The following is an 18,728-nucleotide window of genomic DNA, read 5'->3' on the forward strand; positions in this document are numbered from 1 at the left end:
CGCGGCACCCGGAGAGGGAAGAGCCTCGATTCCCCAGAGAGCGACCAGGGAGGAAGGCAGTTCTCGAGACGGGAGTCTCCGAGCCGCTCTCCAGACACCGCCGAACAGCCCAGTCCTCTCCCCACCCTCCACGGCCGGGAACCCAGCAACTGCCACCTCCAGTCCAGGAGCCCCTCCTGCCCAGCTCCGCGCCGCCGCCTCACCTCCGCGGGCGCGTCCCGCTATGTTACGCTGTTGCATGGGGGGAGGGACTTCCTCCCCACACCCGGAAACCGGAAGGAGCTCTTTCCCGCCGGAAGGAGAGTGCAGTTGCTGTCGGGGTCGGATCCCGGAGGGCCGGGTGTGGTTGTGGCGTAGAGCAAGGCTGATCTCGGGCCACCCGCGGGGCGGGCGACGATATCGTCCTTGTGGGCAGGCTGGCTGGCGTGTCGGGTTTCGGGGAGTATGGCGGGGAACCGGAGTAGAGGTGAGAGGTCGGCGTATTTGTCGCGAGGGTCCTCGTCACCCAACCACATCTACGTCTCATACCTAACTCTTGCTCAGCTTTTTCGACCCCGTCTAAAAAAACAAGCCTGGTAGTTCACGGAGGTGCGGTGGGGAATATATGTGGAAGGGAGGAGTAAAGTTTAAGGAAAAATAATTCAGGAGGTGAATTTAACATAAGTGGTCCCTTAAGGGATGTGACTCCGGGGCCTGTGCATAACCAGGCCCTCTGAATCGGTGACTCCTGCTTGAGGCAGCAGCACCTGTTGCATTAATTTGAAAACATGCACACAGGCGGGTGATTTTCAAGCTTCCTGAATCTGCCAGCCAAGTCATTGGGTGTCAGAGGAGGGACAGCCATCTGGGTCATCCCCCACGGTTCAGTTTTTAATGGAAGCATAGTGAGAGGAGACAGGCTGAAAGTCAGGAATTAGAAATGTGTCGTTTATTTACATTTTATTATTTTTTATTAAAAATTTTTTAATGTTCTTGAGAGAGTGTGAGTGGGGGAGGGGCAGAGACACAAAGACACAGAATCCTAAACAGGCTCCCAACTCCGAGCTGTCAACACAGAGGCTGACACCGGGTTTGAACTCACCAGCCGGTGAGTTCGCAACCTGAGCCCAAGTCAGGGGCTCAACCTACTGAGACACGCAGGCGCCCCTGTAGGCAGTTTCTGTTTCACTCACTCCTCTTGACCATTTAACTCCTGCTTCCATCAGTGACCACAGCAGGCTACACATCACCCTTCTCTCACTTCTAGAACTCGAGACTTTTCAGTGGATTAGTAACTGCACAGAAACGGACCCACTATTGAATTCATTATTATTGCTACATGAGTAGGTGTTTAAAATGCCTTATACTTTACAGAAATCCTTGGTAGGTAGTTATATATGGTTATTTGGGGGAGATTGGCTTGAGGTTCTTTGAAGGGCTGGGAACATATTTTTTTGATTTAAAATAATGAAGCCTAGGCTCTGAAAATTCCATAAACTGTTTAGGAAAGGATGAGATTTCAAGAATGACAGGCGCCTCCATATATGTAGTATTTTCCCCTACATCTGATATGGAACTTTGGGTAAAATTTTGGGGGGTGGGGTGAGGAAGCCTCTCCCATAAAATGACTTTTTAAAGACACTTGACATTTGAGAAGGTATCATCTGTGGTCTTCTTCTCAGGTATCACCTGAATTTGTCATTACCTTTACAGCATATGATTTCCTCCATGAAAGTCCTAGATTCTAAGACCAGCAGAGAGTCATGGTGTGGCGTGCTATCAGGGCCAAGGGGTAACTTCCACTCATCAGCCTCCAAACATATAAACCAGATTGATGTTTGAGAACATTTAAAATATGTATGTTGTAGACTTTGGGCTCTCTCGAGAATCATCAAAACTATAATAAATATTAAATGTGTTAAAGATCTCTTGCAGGGATAGGAAGGAAACATGCTAAACCACATACATCTTCCTCAGATTCCCATAAACCCCTCCCACTCCTCCCAAGTTAAAAGTCACTGTTACTAACAGGGTTCTGTGGTAGATCTCTCAAGTGTATGGGGACAGAAGAAAGGCTGAGAATCACTCGCTATTTTTTATCTCCCTCTCCCCACTCAACACACAATTTGAAAGTGCTTTGCTTTTTTTTTTTCTTTTGAGGGAGAGAGCGAATGAGCACGAGAACAAGAGGGTCAGCAGGAGGGGCAGAAGGAGGGAGAGAGAGAGAATCCTAAGCAGGTTCCATGCGAGTGTGGAGCCCAACCTTGAGTGAGATCGTGACCTGAGCTGAAACCAAAGTCAGATGCTTAACCGACTGAGCCACTCAGGCGCCCCATGAAAGTGCTTTGCTTTCTGATGAAGAAATTTTCTTTTAACTTGGACGACAATTCGATGCCTCTTATCTCTTTTCAGGAATGTGAGCGTTTGAAAGCAGAATGCCTTTGCTTCCATGATCTGATCAGAGATTATGAAGATACAGTTCCTCCCTTTGGTTTGCATACAGTTAAGTCGAGCAGATACAGGTCAATGGTCAGTGTGCCACTTAAGTATTCAAGAAGAGGTGAGTGTGTGCAACTTAACTCGGCCGGGGAGGGGGGGCGGGAATTAAGTGCTTCCGGGAAGTGACTTTTGAGCTATACAGGCATTAGGAGGACAAGAAAGGGTAGGTCCATTCCAGGTACCTAGGGATCTGTGATCTGTGGCTTGTTTACAAATTGTGAATTACACAGAAGACAGGGTCAAGTAAGTGTCTTCTGCCTTTCTTCAGAGGTCTGTCCTTCTGAGGATAGTGCTCCTCTTGTTTTCCTTCTCTCTCCCTGTCCTTCTTCCCCTTAATTAGATGGATGTTGAGGATAGAAAAGAAGTCAGAGGGGAGGCATCTTTCTGAGTGGCAGAGCAATAGGACAGGTTTACCAAGAAATAATGATTGTACTCAGGAAATCCATCTCTAAAAACTGCGTTCCTGCTTTGTTAAAATGCACAGCTGGGAAACCTCAATTTTGTTGATTGATTGCTTTCCCAGTGAATGGATTATATTCTTGTCTCTAATCCAGTCTTTTCGAATTTAGGGGCCTCTCTTAAGCCCACATCTAGACCTAGGAATGAGCATGGGGGAGGCAGCAAAATCAGAACCCAAGTTCATACTACAAAAGCATTTTTGTTGGCTATAACTGAGTGACTGCGTGTTGTTTGACCTGCAAGCTGGGTAGTTGAATTGTCATTCAAATCAATGATAGTTTAATTCCACTAGGATCTGATGAAGGTGGAACTAGGCAGAAAAACCTGATTCTGTCAAAGTCTGGGGAGAATGACGAAAAAGCAATCAATCAGTGAATCGGGCTTAATTTTTTTCTGGGACTGGGACTAGCAGGAAACAAGCAGTGAAGTGGAAGACACGACAGGCGTGACAAGAACTGGCGCCTGTGCACTAGCAGCTCTAAAGTACTCACTCGGGGCATCCATCGTGCCCAGCTCATCATCACGCTCCTTCTAGGAGACTTGCTGACGGAGAAGGTGCTGACTGGCCGGAATCTTCTTCGCAAATCCTGAACTCTCATCTTGCACTTAGATTCCTTAACCATGGATTGCAGGGAAGCACGTGTATGTTAGCGTTCCAGTCTCTGAACACTCGAAAAGTAGTTAGTTATCTAAAAGTAATCAACTAGCATTCCTTTCGTGTCTTGACGTGCTAGAGGACAGTGTTTCAAAGGCTGGACTTGGTCTTCTGGAGACTAAGAAAATAGAGTCCTTGAAGTCAAGCCGACTCTGCTGTTAGCCTCCTAAATGAAAAGGTAGATAGAACAGGTCTTGTTTACAAAACAAATTCAAGACCTACTTATCTACCAACAGCATTTATACGTATAGTGTGGTCTTGCTGTGGAAAATAGGAACAGTAAATTGAGAGATTAGAAAGGGTGGGAAAAGGCAGTGAACCCACAAGACTCTTCCTGTACTAACTGATAGGAAGGTGGCTGCAAATTGGAGAAGTTGTTCAGGAAAGCGGAGGACGGGACCTTTCCCGTAGTGCAGCCTTTGGAGGGTCCAGCAGGTTCTCTGGTAGCTAAGCCTCCTTGGACAGAGACGAGCGGATCTCATTTACAGAATGCCATGTCATGGTGAATTGTGCTGCGGGCAGCTGCCAGTGTGAGCCGTGTAAGGTTATGATTCTGACAAATATTGAGAGGATGAGAAGCATTAAGGAAAAGGCCTCATTGCCCATGCAATCACTCTGCTTTATACTGGTCACCGTGCTTGTGCTTCAGAAAGATTTTATTGGGTGTGTACAAGCAATGATTGCATATCATTGTCTGAATCAGCAGGAAGTCCATTAAACACACTTTTCCAAATAAAAGGCAATTTCATTTTATCGGAAACCGGTGTCTCTGACCAACTTTCCAGTCCCATCGAAGGGTGCCTTAAATTCTGATTATTCTGAATTACTAAGCCCATGTTAGTTTACACTAAGATTCTGTGGTTATTTTACGTAGTCTCCCCGTTGTTGAGGGAAGCCAAAACTTATGTTAATAACCTTCTCAAGAGTTAGAAAGTAATACAGGTAAAGCTAGGAAAAGAACAGATTGGTATCTTTTGTTTTATCTGCGGTGTCAGGGATTGTGGCTACAATATTCTGACTTTTTAAAAATCCGTTTTGTTTTTTGTTTTGTTTTTTTAACAGATATATCAGCAGGTTGCAGCTGAACATGGCCTTGAGGTAAATCCTGCCCCTGTTGAAATTTGATTTCAGCAGATTATTCATGGTAATTTAGGAACTGGAATATTTTACAGAAAAAAAAAAAGTTTCGTTTGGTTCTGTTCTATTTTTTCTTCTCCTAGAAGAACCATGTTTAAATAAAACTTCACTATGCTGAAGAACTGTGATGCTTTAAGTTGGTCATCTGCCTCATTTTAAAGTAAGTGAATTTTATATGTCAGCACAAATTCTAGATGTTTTTTTTCTTGATCAATAAAACTTTTACTCAAACCTTACAGGTGTCGAGTTTTTAATCGTTTTATCCACGTTCAGGTTACATGTGAAATATTCCATAAAGCCTTTAGAGTGCTGAATTCAAATTTGCCGTATCCGTGATAGCCTACCTCCTGCTTGGTAGTTTCTGTTGCAGTGGCTAAGCTTGGTTTTGAATATGCACATATGTATATTCTGTTTGTAACTTGAACCATCTCTGTGTTTACATTGGCCGTCCCTTCCTTATCTCAGGGTAGTAAGACTGTCAAGTTGTTAATTCAGGAATCTGAGCCGCCATGTGTATCAACAGGCAGGGTTTTGAGACAGGCGACTTGAGAGGCGTTCATCGCATCAGACTCTGTGCTGGAAAACACTAAAGTTTTAGATCACAGGATTTTCAGTTCCCACGAAACCATGAGTGATGAGACACGGGGCGTATCTGTGCAGAGGGGCATCCGCGGGGCGGAACAAAACGGTCTGAGAACTGCTTCACAGGCAGAGTCCCCTGCTCTGCACCCACACGTCCAAGCTCGAAGACGCAGTGTGCAGAGCTTTAGGTGGCAGCTGGAGAGCCGAGCGGAGAACCAGGAAGGCAGCCCGCGGGGCCGGTTCTGTGGGCACAGGAGGGCATGACAGCAGAGAGGCAGGAGGCCCCAGAGCTGCTGGCCCAGGGGCCACTTTGCACACCGGTGCTCAGCTTTAGCCTTTGGCGGGCGAGGTTCTCTCTCCCGAAGCTGCCACGCATTTGCCATACGTTCTATATCGTGCACTCCCGTGTTCGTCATTAAATCTCCCAGTCTATTGAGTCTAGTCTATTGAGGCTAGTGCTATTTTTTCTTTGTTTAAAGGGACACGGGAGCTCTGGAAGATCATGTGACTCCTTGCAGAGTAGCTACAGAGGAGCAATCAAACCTCGGTCTTTTGATTTCCAGTCTGGTTCTCTCCACGTGACAGGACAGTTCCGAGAATCAGTTGTGACTAACGTTCTCTGTGTTTTCCCGCTTTAGCCCCCGCTCCCTCTCCCGATGCGCTGAAAGTGCCACGTTTATGTGTAGGCCGCTGCGGGACGTGAAGTGCGTAGGAGAACGTTCCATTTTGCCCAGTCTTGCCATGAAGCCGCAGGTGCCCTTCTGTTCCTTCAGACTGCCTCCCCTCCAGGTTTTCTCCATCTCCCTGCCGTACGTCCTTTGCTGTAGTTTGGAAAGAGCCCCACCATCCCTCGCACGGAGAGCAGAGAGCCCGACAATGGTGGTTGGATGAGGAAGATACTAATTTATTCAGTATTTGGTGTGTACCGTTTGTTACACGTTAGTCCTTAGGGACCGAATGATGAACAAGACAGACACTGTCCCTGCCTTCATGGAAGGGCGCACGGTAGAGGTCATTTCAAAGTTTGAGTGGGGTGAGTTCTGTGAACGAGGGGAACAGGTGTGACAGCGTGCTCAGTGCCAGAAACCGCATCACAGTGCCATTAACTCCCGGGAAAACAGAAGGCGCGTGGCTTCCCTGGTTCTCTGTGGACAGCCTCTTGCCTTCTGGAGTCTGTTCCCGGCTGACTCGCAAGATGTCCCGGGTGTGCCACGGCCACTAGTACTTATGTATCTCTTCCCTCCCTTGCCCCTGCCCCCACGCTCTGTAGACCTTGGACTTTCAGATACTTTGCATATAAACAAACAGACCGATACAGTTTGACCACCTGAAAGGCCTGGAGTTCATTTTGTCTGAGCCCTCATTTTACAGCCGCGCCTGGTAATGACTAACCTAACATCTTCCAGGTGGCAGTGCGCAGGGCTAGAAACCTGTGCTTGAACGCCAAGTTCAACCAGCTGAGGGGTGGCCGGCTTGGAGGGGTGGGTACAGAAGAGAGGGAGCTGGCATCAGAATGGTCTAGTAGAAAGTGACATGCTTTGGCATTGAAATGCCATTATGTATCTTCAGACACCCAGGCTTTTCCAAAGAAAAACAGGGATGCACAAATTGGTGAAGCTGACAACTAAACGTGTACAGATGCTGAGAAATGTCCGCATTGAAAAATGACAATTTTGAATTTTCATAGTCTAGCAGAATGCCGATCTTCCTCGGGGAGACAGTTATTCTTATATCTGGAGTCGTCCCGTTGTGCAGGAACTCATACTTATGCCTAGAAATTAAATGTTGATAGGACACAGCTTCAGAAGTTCTGTAGATGCGCTATTTACAGAACATTTCGTATTAGTTTTCAAATAATGCTGCGATCGTGTTTTTTTTTTTTAATTGACTACCAAAGTAACGGTTCATTTCCCAACATATCTGTCTCTTTTCTAAAATTTGTCCTAAGAGACCTCTCTTTTTAAACACCATTTGTTTTTGATCAATTTCTTCACCTAAGAGACTTAGATACACTCTTACTGCATCAAAGTTTGTATAGAAATTGGTGTTTTAAAACTTGGGATTTTAAGGTTCAAATGTATAAAGCCTTCGTAATAAAGATGTTTGAACCGGGGAGCCCCACGATCTTTCATGTAATAAAATGTGCCTTTTGGTATAACCTGTGCACAGATACTCAGGCATGATCCTTAGACCTTCCGACTCAGCAGGGCCAGCCGGGGCCGTCACCGCCCCCGCAGCCTAGCCCAGCACCCTCTCCCCGTGCTCTGTAGCCTGGGTGCTTTGAAAAAATGGCTGGAACCCAAAGCAGCCACGGGAACTTCCTACCCCTGCTACCTACAGATGTCTGCAGAACGCGGTGCCAGCTAGCTGGGCCACACGCCTGGGAGGAGCACTTGGAATACGGTCTCGGTGTCAGAGAGAGCCAGCCTGGCTCCGGCCCCGCTCGCCTCATCTTCCCCTCAGCTCCTTTCCTTAGCTAAGCAGCCGCCAGAAGCCAGGAGCCAGGAAGGCGCTGCCCTCCACCTTCTTCCCACTACAGCACCAGACGAAAGCAAAAACTGCAAGTCAGCTAGGATACCTTCCGTATCCTGTCTGTCCTCTGTCTGTAACTCTGTCCTCTGTCTTTCCAAGGTGGGGCCACAGAAGCGGCCAGGCCTAGTGCCTGGCTTTTTGCCCATCCTTTTTCACGCTGTCTCATGTTTCCATCCTCTTCTGTCTTCTGACCTTTCAACCCTCCCACCGTACACAGACTCCTACCCTTCCTTTATCCTCCCCGTTCTCCTCTGCCCTTCGTTCTTCCCTCTCTAGGAGAGGATACTTTGATTTTTAGCCTTATTACACTTCGGGCAGAATCTCCAAATAAACTATTCGGCTCAGTGCCTACTATTTCCTGTGTTTCTCAGACTGGGTCTGAGGATTGGTAGAGTCCATTCTAATCCAAGTACCTTACGGGGGGGGGTCTTCCCACGTATGCGCGGGCATGACGGGTAGTGTTTAATTAACCACGATGGAGGTTCCCCAGCAGAGAACGCAGGATCAAACATGCATAAGATACAGCAAGCCAACAAGGGTCAGAGGCCCCGTGGTACAAGAGATGCTGGGGAGACGGTGTGAATTTTTGTAATTTTTGAGGTGAAGGGAGGTTGTAACAGTGGCTTCCCAAGTCTGAATATGTCCACGGGACTGCACCTCATCAGGTTTTCCCAGCTTTCTAGAACTGATCCACGCGTAGAGGACAGAGTGCTTGGCAGCAGAAGCAAAACAGAATGAGCCATGACTATTAAGCCACTGCCTACTTGCAAAGATGGAATTGGGGCTTCAGATCAAACTGTAACCATTTAATAACACAAGTTGAGCGTGAATGAAAAGCCAATCACTTAGTGCTTAAGAATGCTGTCTCTGGAGCCAGACTTCCTGGATTGGATTCCAAGCTCCAAAAATCCACGTCGGACGGATTATCCGACTGCTGGGAGGCATAGCCGATTTTTAAAATGGGGTGATATAATTGTGAGAAGTAAACAGGACAGGACATGGGAGCAGCGCTTGGCACGGAATAAGCTCTCCGTGAATTGTAGCTATTTCTGTCTGAAAGAAAAGTACCCAAAGCTGCTCTTTTCGCGTCTCGTTTGGACTTTAGGGGAAAGGGCTGGAAAAGAGCCCTGAGGTATCTTAGAATATTTTATGAAACCTACTCTACGCCTTAGTTATTGCTAGTGAAACCTCGTGCTCTCTTCTTTCAAGGCCAATTTTAGCATCAGGCATCCAGATTCTACTTTACCGTGATGATGCAAGTCTGTGCCTCATGCACCAAGACAGGCAGTTGGCTCCCAGGTCCTCTTGTTTAGGGACATCTTCAAAGGCCACACCCACCGTGTAGTGGGACCTCTCGTCCACCTCCACCTCCCAGTAATGGCGCCCTCGGATTGGAATGAGATTCCCCATGACGGCAACACACCTGGGTTCAGAAAGTGGAAGCGTGCGTCACCGGGGGCGCCCCGAGCCTGGCCGTGCGGGGGCGGGGGGGGGGGGGCGGGACAGCCGTGGGGGTCGGCCCAACGGTGTTCCGAACACCTCCTTTGAGAAGCGGCTCGCCCTTGGCTCACCTGACAGATGCCGAAGTTTGTGGGAGAGTTCTTAGCCTGCCGGTAATGGGAGCGAGTTACAAAAGGCTCTATTGGCATTTGTAAATGATTGGGCTCTTTTTTTTTTTTTTTTTTTGGTAACAAAAATAAAGATTTGGTTCACTTGCTCATAAAAAAAGAAAGGGACTCCGGGTGCCTGGGTGACTCAGTGGGTGAAGCATCTGACTTCGGCTCAGGTCATGATCTCACGGTTTGTGGGTTCGAGCCCCGCGTCGGGCTCTGTGCTGACAGCTCGGAGCCTGGAGCCTGCTTCAGATCTGTGTCTCCCCCCACCCTCTCTCTACCCCTCCCCTGCTCACGCTCTGTCTCTCTCTCTTTCAAAAATAAACATTAAAAGAAACAAACAAAAGGGACTGAAACTTCACAGAAACTCAGCACAGTCAAGGGAACCATGTACTTGAAGTTCAGGAACCGGCCAGCACTGCTGATACACTAGCATGGGGGGCTTTGAGGTGACGCCTATCTGCGGGGTGGCTACAGGCAGAAGACGAGGATCTGGATCTCAGAAGCAAACCTGAGAACAGCAAATAGCAAATCCCTCACCAATGATCAAAATCGACCTCCAAGAAGCCACTGGAAACAAATACACTCACAAAGGTCACAGTTATGTTTTGTTTTACAACAATACAGCATTCTTCAGAGGAAGGTTCTCGTGGGAAACCAGACCACATCAGTATCTCTGAAACGAACAGTCTGCCTCCTGCAGGAAACTTCTGCATTAGCCAAACTGAGTGCCCACCCCCCGCCAAGCCCCTGGGCAGATTTGTTTAGCTGTTATTAACACGAGATCTCTACTCTCAAACCCCAAGTTCTGGAGGCCAAGCAAAGCTCTGGGAAGGAGACTGCACAGAAAATAGCTCCTCTTTTGTAAAATGAAGCCGTCTCTACTCTCAGCTCGGGACCCACATCTCCACCCACCTGCTGTCTCTCATTCAGAATGTCCCGAACGGAACTTACCACATTCCTACCCTTCCCACCGCCGACCAAACTTTGTGTTTTGCTTGTGGTGGGAAGGAGTACTTACTCCCTGTGTTTTCTCCGTTTTGGTTAATAGATTCATGATCTACCCAGTAACCCAAGGCAGAAAACAGTAACCCAAGGATAATGTAGTGGTTACACGCTCAGCTTCTAGCTTAAATCTGACTTCAGCCCTTAACAGCAGTGTGCCTTTGGGCAAATTACTTTACTTCTCTGTGCCTCAATGGTCTCATCTGTCAAATTGGACTGATAATGATATGCATGTCACAGGCTGTCGTGATGATTCAATGAGCTAATCCATGTCAAACACTTGGAAGATGTGTAGCACTTGGTAAACACGCCATAAATTACAGTCCCTGACCCATCCCTCCCCTGCTCGCCCCTTAACCAGTTGGCCTGTCTCCTTGTTAGTTTTGTGTGTTGCTGATTTACTCAAGGCGTCCACAGCCTCCTCTCTGGTCTCCTGGCTCCCCACCTGCCTCTCCCCCTCCTCCCCAGCTCACACTTGACCCTCCAGTGTGATCCTTCTGAATGTAAATCTGATCGGGTCACCTCCCCTACATGAATCCTCCAAAAATTCCCACCCCTCCAAGGATAAGATCCAAACTTGTTTTGCCCTAGAACTTTTCCATCTTTCCTGCCTCGTCTTCCCCTTCTTCCCATTATGGACCCTACACCACAGACACGCTAACCGATAGCAGTTCTCCAAACACGTGGTCTCCCTGGCTTCCGCCGTTTGTACACGTATGAGGCACTTAATCTGCCTGGTCGGCCTGGAGAACTCCCTTTTATCCTTCAAGCCCTTGCTTCCCCAGGAAGCCTTCTTCCTGGGGGCTCCTACGATGCCTTGGCCATACTTCTACCGAATCTTTCACAGGTGTGTTTTTGACACATGCATCTCCCCCACTTGCCTGGTCTGAGTCAGGTGGGCAGGGACACTATCTTCCTCTCTTTACCTCCAGGGCACAGCATGGTCCTCACGGGACAATGGATATACTGGTGACAGGATATTGAAATGGGACTAACTTGGCTGGACCCCAAAGAGCCAAGAACAGAACAACAGGTGGTGAGTTCTCCCATATTTCCAGGTGACGTGCTGCACCACCTCTGCGGGACTTGGTGACCAAAAACTCGTAACTTTTAGTGCAACACCAAGCGGCCGAGGCTGAAGACGCTCGAGGCTGTGTCTGCCCAGAGAGCGTTCACACGCACTGTGAGGTAGCAGTGGCTTGGTCAGAGGTGTGTGCCTTCAGAGGACCGGGTGTGAACGGAACCCACTTCAGGAAAGCTGCCTCTGCGTTGTTTGTGGGGGGATCCTGTCCAAGAGAGCTGCCTGTGAGGGCCCAGGAGGGCTCGACAGAAAGAGCGAGAACCATAGCACTGGGTGTGGAGGTGGACGGGTTGTGAGGGGCTCACCTGGGAACTGCCGGGGAGAGAGAGTCAGCTTCCCACATCACACTGGTACCAGTCAGGTACCCCCAGGCTAAAAACAGGACAACAGGCCCCCAAATGGAGCCCGTCACGCTAAGCCCCACGTCTCCAAACCGAGACACCTCCGTTACAGTTCGACTCTCCCAGAAATGGGATCTTAAACCAACCAGGAATCGCCTGACGAGCACCAGTGAGGTGATGTGCCTCGCAGACCCTGCTGTCCCCTGCAGGAAAGGAACCTCGCCACAACCACCCGCTTCTTTGCCTACTGTAACTTGGCCCATAAGCGTCTTTCATCTTGTACAGCTCCTGAGAGCTCCCGTCTACCTGTTAGACTGAATGATGCCCGTTTCATAACTCCTGGAATAAAGCCGTAAGATCTTTAAAATCTATTCAGTTGAATTTTTTTTTTTTTTTTTTTTTTTTAACACAGGTAAGGCCTTTATCTCTCCATGTCCCTCTCCATGCCCTGCAACCCTGGGTAGAATGGGCAGAGGTGGGAAAGGATCAAGTCGCTTTCCACTGTACCCTGCGCACTTGGGCTACTGCATGCTAACACTTACATATAGTAGGTGCTACACACACACACACACACACACACACACACACACACACAATAAAAAGGGAGGCAGGGAGCCAATGTCAGAGGAAGAGCCAGCTCTGGGATAGTCTCGGACCCCGGCAGGGAGGCTGATGCAGTTTCTTTCTTCTCTTCCTTTCTTTCAGCTTTTTTTTTTTTTTTTAATGCTTATTTTTGAGAGAGAAAGAGCGAGTTCGAGCAAGGGAGGGGCAGAGAGAGAGAGGGACACAGAATCCGAAGCAGGCTCCAGGCTCTGAGCTGTCAGCACAGAGCCTGATGCGGGGCTCAAACCCACGAACCATGAGATCATGACCCGAGTTGAAGTCAGATGTTTAACAGACTGAGCCACCCAGGCGCCCCTGGATGAAGTTTCTATCCGTGGCCCTTGCAGCCCCATTGGAGAGCCCCTTTTTCTCCTTAGAAGATCCTTCTGACTCTAAAACCAACCGACCGAGAACTCTTCTTGTCCTGACCAGACCAGGAAGCTGAGAGCCACCTGTAATCCCGGAAATGGAATGCGCTCTTGGAGTTAACCTATCTGTGTTCTTTTTCTCCCATTGCTTTGACTTTTCTATTTCAGCAGTGTATATCTGCGCCTTATTTTAAGTCTTTAAGTCTTTGGAAAGAAGTGAGGCACAAATAAATCGTTTCAATGTGAATTGAGCACCAAGGTCTGGAAATAGCTACATTTCTAGACAGACGGCGCACACGCCTTTGCGGGGGCCACCCCTCCCTCAGGTCATGCACTAGCACCACCCCCCACCAACTCCGCACAGGCTAACCCCACCGGTTTTCATCAGGGGCTTTTAAACAGGGCTTCCCCGTGTAGGAGAGGAGCACCGGGCCAAGCACTGGGAGACCTACAGCCTTGTTTCCGCTCTCCCGACGCCTGTCAGTGTGCCCCTCATTGTGGCTTCAGGGTCTGACTCCTCCAGCGGCGGGGGACCCGACTTCAGAAGCCACAACAGGTATCTTCCGTTCACACCAGCCAGACTCTTCCCCCGACTCCAGCTCCCCAGCCTCCCCTCCGCCCCCACCGCCTCCTCTCCCCACCCCCCTCCCACCCCAGCCTCTCATCCATTTCTGGGACCTCTTCAAGGCAGCGTCTGTCATAACCCACTTTTTATCTGAGCAACAACGTGTCTTAGAGGGGGTCCGCGGAATGTTCTAGCGAGCGGCTGCCCAAGTACCTGGTAAACCGGGTGTTGCCAGGGAGCGGCTCCTTTGCTGGGGTTTTCCTTTCGCTCCGCACGACCGTAAACCCATCTTCAGAAATGGTCAGCCCGGGATGGCAGGTGTGCTGGTTCAGGTGGAAGAAGCTGCCTGTGCGGGCAGAACACACGAGGAGCCCCGCCAGTCCCCCTGCCTTCTCCACCCCGGCGCCAGCCGGAAGCCCGGGGCCTCGCAAAGTCCTACCCCTCCTGCCACTAATGATGGTGGCAGCGAGCATGCACTGGGAGCCACTGTCCCTCGCCCCCAGCTAGCGGTTTGCAAGTCTTCCCTCGTTCAAGCCTCACAATTACCCTCAGAAACGCGTTCTTATTTCCATCTGGAGAGGAGAAAACTGACGCACCAGGTGGTTAAAAAAAAAATCACCTGGCAAGGCACCTGGGTGGTGCAGTCCTGATCTCGGCTCAGGTAATGAACTCACGGTTCACGAGTTCGAGCCCTGCATCGGGCTCTGTGCTGATGGCAAAGAGCCTGTATGGGATACTGTGACTCCCTCCCTCTGCCCCTCCTACTCTCTCTCTCTCAAAATAAATAAATGTGGGGCGCCTGGGTGGCTCAGTCGGTTAAGCGTCCGACTTCAGCTCAGGTCATGATCTCACGGTCTGTGAGTTCAAGCCCCGCATCGGGCTTTGTGCTGACAGCTCAGAGCCTGGAGCCTGTTTCGGATTCTGTGTCTTCCTCTCTCTCCGCCCCTCCCCTGTTCATGCTCTGTCTCTCTCTGTCTCAAAAATAAATAAATGTTAAAAAAAAATTTAAAAAAAAATAAATAAACGAACTTAAAAAAAATCAACTGGCAATGACAGAACTAACATTTGAACCCCCAAAACTCTCTGATTCCACAGGCTTTGCTCTTAGCTGGGAGGCTATAAGTGCCTGCACACGGACAAGAATTTCTAACCCACCTGCCAAGGGAAATAGTTATTGAGATTCTTTTTTTTTTTTTTTTTTTTTTTAAATTTTTTTTTTTTTTTTCAACGTTTATTTATTTTTGGGACAGAGAGAGACAGAGCATGAACGGGGGAGGGGCAGAGAGAGAGGGAGACACAGAATCGGAAACAGGCTCCAGGCTCTGAGCCATCAGCCCAGAGCCCGACGCGGGGCTCGAACTCACGGACCGCGAGATCGTGACCTGGCTGAAGTCGGACGCTTAACCGACTGCGCCACCCAGGCGCCCCAGTTATTGAGATTCTTAAGGACCAATCTGACAAAGGGAAGTGGAATTCAACATTTCAATGAGGGCAGTGGGGCGGGGGAGAGGGAAGGATGTTGCAGCCATCCCCAAATCATGGTTAAAATAAATCTCATCCAACAGTGGTACAGAATAGATTGAATACAAAGTTATTCAGTAAAAAAAAAAATTATTTAGTAAAAAAATCCATTAATTAAGAACATAATAACTCATTCTCATTACTGTGTCCTAGCCAAGTGCTTTTTTCTCGAGTTCCTATTCTGTCACTTCTCTTGTCTCACACCTGGGTTCAAGCTTCGCCATCAAGCTGTTCACAATTATTGTCACAGTTTGATGCTGCCAGAAATTTCATTCGCTGTCTGCGCTGACTGGCAAGGGGGCAGGCAGGTTCCCACCACCTAACTGATGCAACACGTGGGCCCTCGCCAGTTCCCACCGAGGATCATTTTTGAAAATATAATGATTTTTGCTCATTTGTGTTCATTTAAGTTTTTCATATATACACTCTTTTCTTCCATTTGATTTATTTTGGAGGGAGAGAGAACGAGCATGCAAGGGGGGGAGAGTGGCAGAGGGGAGAGAGAGAGAGAGACCCAAGCAGGTTCCGTGCTCCGTGCACAGCCCGACGCGGGACTCCATCCCACAACCCTGGGATCACGACCTGAGCCGAAACCAAGAGTCAGACACACTCCACCAACTGAGCCACCCAGGCGCCCCTTCATAAATACACTCTTCAAAAAATCATATGAACAAACTAATTCCGAGATGACTGAATAATCAAGAGCTGGCTGTACCTTTGGCTCTGTTTTTTTTGTTGTTGTTTGTTTTTGACTGAAACTGCCAGAATTTAACATTTCAAAACACCAGGTCAGCACAGAAAATGAGGAGTGCCAGCCAACTAAAGGCAGGCCCTGGCTCAATATGAAAGAAAAACCTGAGTCCTAATCCCAGCACTAGCCCCCACCCTCTGGGACCTGTGGTGGCCACCCAACCTGTCTTTCCCATCTGTGTGAACGGAACACAGTGGGAATTAATCACACACCTCTGCTCCTGGCATTGGAAACGAGGACAAAGTGACACAGTGTCCCTCAGTAAACAACCCCACTTAAGAATACGTCGTCCCCAGAGCCTGGGCTCAGACTCCCTGCCTCTGTGTCCTACCTGCCCTCCACCTGTCAGCCGGCCTGAGCTGGACTGGCTGTGAGGTGGGGGAGGGGTCACCGGCCCCCGGTGTGCTGTGACAAAGCGCACACCCACAGCGAAGCAGTGCCGGGAAAGTGGGTGCATGCAAAGCTTCCGGTGACGTCTCTGCTCATGCAGGGTCTGGACAGGATGTGTGACCGTTGTACGGATGACGGCAAGGGACAAGGGAAAGGGGCTGGACCTAGGGATGCGTGCGCCCGCCAGGGCCAGACAGGGCCTAGGAAGAGGCTGAGCAGCCGGGTCCAAACTGGGCCTGTGGGTGGGAGACGCTTGGGCTGATAGCAGAAACGGGGGATGAGCAAAGCCAACAACCCCTCCTGGGAATCTCATAAAGACATCATCCCAAGGGTGGCGTGCAGCCTGTGTGAGCCACAAGGCGTCTGGGCCACCCAGGTCCAGGGCGACAAGCCTCTGGTCTGCCTGAGGGAGCGGAGAAAAACCCTAAGTTCTGATTCTCACTCTGCCGCCAGACTGCTATCTGGCTTGGGCCTTCAGTCCCTCTGTCTGTAAAATGGGACCACAGGGCCCTGATCTCCCCTGAGCCCCTCCCCGGCCTGACTTGGCCCATTTTCCAGAGAAGTCATGCAGTGCTGGTCTGCCGCAGAGTGGCTCCCTGAGGTCTCAGGGAGCGTGTGGCCCGGGCACATACCTGTGGTGTAGACGGTCACGGGGTCGCTCCTTGCACTGGGGCCCCCCACGCTGAGGGCTCGCACGTAGATGGTATAGCGCTGCCTGGGCTGCAGCTGCACCAAGGCCTCGCGAGTCGGGATGCCCACGACCGACCTGGGCAAAGAAACGGAGCCACAGTCACGAGGGGTGGGGCCGGGCAGCCAGGCCCCGGCACCGGGCCTCCCTTCCAGAGCTGGGATTTTAAACTCACCCTCGCACCCCCAGCCTCTCACCCACAGCGGCACAGCCGGTGGGTTTCCTCCCGCAGGTCCACTTTCCTCGTTCCCTCGTTACTCCTCGTATCCGTGGCCCTCCGGCCTCGGGGCTCCCCACCCTGGTGTCCCTGGCACCCGGCACCATGCTCGGCGTCTGTCTCCCGCTCTGCCCCCAGCTGTCTGACAGTTGAGAACCTCTCCGAGGGCAGCGGCTGAGTACCGCCTGCCTCAGCCCAGCGCTGAGCCCGCAGCAGGTACCTCGGCCTGTGTTTATGAACAGACATCTCTAGAAGAGCTGGAAGGGCAGCGCAGAAGCCCACTGGGAACCTAACTTATTGAAATTCTACCGCACACGAGTACAAGCCTGTAATTGCCACTGTCTGTTCCTGCAACTGCTAAAGCCCTTTCAGTCCAGGGGAAAGGAGAAGCTTTTGGGGTGACGCCCGTTTACGGATGCAACACCCCCATTACACGAGCCTGGGTGTCCAGGTGATCCCGAAGGCTGCAGCTCCAGGCCAGAGGGGCGCTTTTCACGCATCCGTCCAATGAATATTAACCAAGCCCCTTAGGTTCCAGACACTGGAGAGGGGGGCTCTGGGGAGAACTGAATGTAGTCTCTGCCCTCATAGACCTCATGGTCCAGATGGGTAGAGAGGCACCCCGCAGAGTGGATGATGCCGGAGACGTGAGTTTGGAGCTGAGCTCTCAAGAATGACTTGCAAGTAACCGGATGAAGCAGGGACAGGAGTCTCCTGCACAGAAGCAGCCCGGGGCAGGAAGGAACACGGGAAGCAGGAGGAACTAAACCCGACCGGTGTGGCTGCAGCCAGACAGGGAGGGGAAGCCGGTGTGGCATGAGCTAGAGAAGCAGGAGAGGGGTACGGTCTGGGAAGGAATTTTCTCCTCTTCAAGATGATTAGATCTGGAGAGCAGGTGCTACCCCACGTGACTGACCAGCCTCCCGGTGACCCCCATCATTATGGTCCCAGGTGTCAGGCGCTCCTGAAGCATCAGCACAAAGTGCAAAGGAAATCTGGATCATCAGGTGGCCAGAACCACTGGACTCCCCTGCCCCGCTCCTGAGTGTCGTGGGAGTAAATAACCAAGGTCGGCCCTGATGTGGCCGTGGACACGTGGATTCTACCTGGCACAGAGGGTGCGTGGGATACACGGCCAGGCTCCAAGCCCAGCCCTGAGCACAGAGGAATCTGTCCTCCCTGACAGGTGACGCCAAGCCCGCCTCCTCCATTTCTCCAGAACCAGGCGGGCGCCCTCTGTGCTCCGCCTCTGGGCAGCCCCTGGACGTGGGGGCTGCTCCCGGACTGCCTGGGTCTTGCCTCACTCCCGCCCCGGGGCCACGCCGCTGACCCACTGTCCTCAGAGCTCAGTCCTTCCTACCCATCCGGGTCTCATTTGAAAAGTTCACTCCATCCACGGAGGTCCCTACTTCCACCCCAGCCTCCTTCTTACATTTCTTTCTCCTTCAGAGCCCCTTGCATTTTATGCATTTGTTTGTCTTCTTGTTTTCTATTTGCCCCTGCTCGACGGTCAGCTCCGTAGGGAAGGGAATTTGCCTGCCTAGTCTCCCAGAGCCCGGGCCCAGGTCCAGGCCCACAACACTTGTTGAATGAATGAGCGGTAAACCTTCGCTGGACTCGAAAAGCAAACCTGAGGTTTAAGCCATTTACTCACGCCTCACGCACCTTCAGTGACCGTGTTCAAGAAACTTCTCATGAAAACCAAGCAGCCCGAAATTAAGGTTCCAAACGCTGACCTTCTC

General features: G+C 50.4%; 1 protein-coding gene and 1 non-coding gene across 10 annotated transcripts in view; one reads left to right on the forward strand and one right to left on the reverse strand.

Annotated features, from left to right (window-relative positions):
• Positions 1–18,728, reverse strand: part of FSD2 (fibronectin type III and SPRY domain containing 2) — an 85,049-nt gene that overhangs the window by 33,996 nt on the left and 32,325 nt on the right. For 7 of the 9 annotated variants that reach the window (XM_086711673.1, XM_086711671.1, XM_086711672.1 and 4 more), the window contains 4 exons: positions 16,714–16,847; positions 13,633–13,765; positions 9,090–9,266; positions 157–7,082 (listed from right to left, as the gene is read on the reverse strand). In XM_086711673.1, the coding sequence (XP_086567799.1) occupies positions 6,830–7,082; positions 9,090–9,266; positions 13,633–13,765; positions 16,714–16,847 (697 nt within the window). In that variant the 3' untranslated portion in view covers positions 157–6,829. The remainder of the gene's footprint in view (positions 1–156; positions 7,083–9,089; positions 9,267–13,632; positions 13,766–16,713; positions 16,848–18,728) is intronic. The other 2 variants (XM_086711674.1, XM_086711675.1) reach the window with 2 other exon arrangements.
• Positions 3,704–3,830, forward strand: LOC112856718 (small Cajal body-specific RNA 15). The gene has a single exon (XR_003223263.1).

The sequence above is a fragment of the Puma concolor genome, chromosome B3 (genome assembly GCF_028749965.1).
Source record: "Puma concolor isolate L17-30 chromosome B3, mPumCon1.1.hap2, whole genome shotgun sequence".
Classification (NCBI taxonomy): domain Eukaryota; kingdom Metazoa; phylum Chordata; class Mammalia; order Carnivora; family Felidae; genus Puma; species Puma concolor.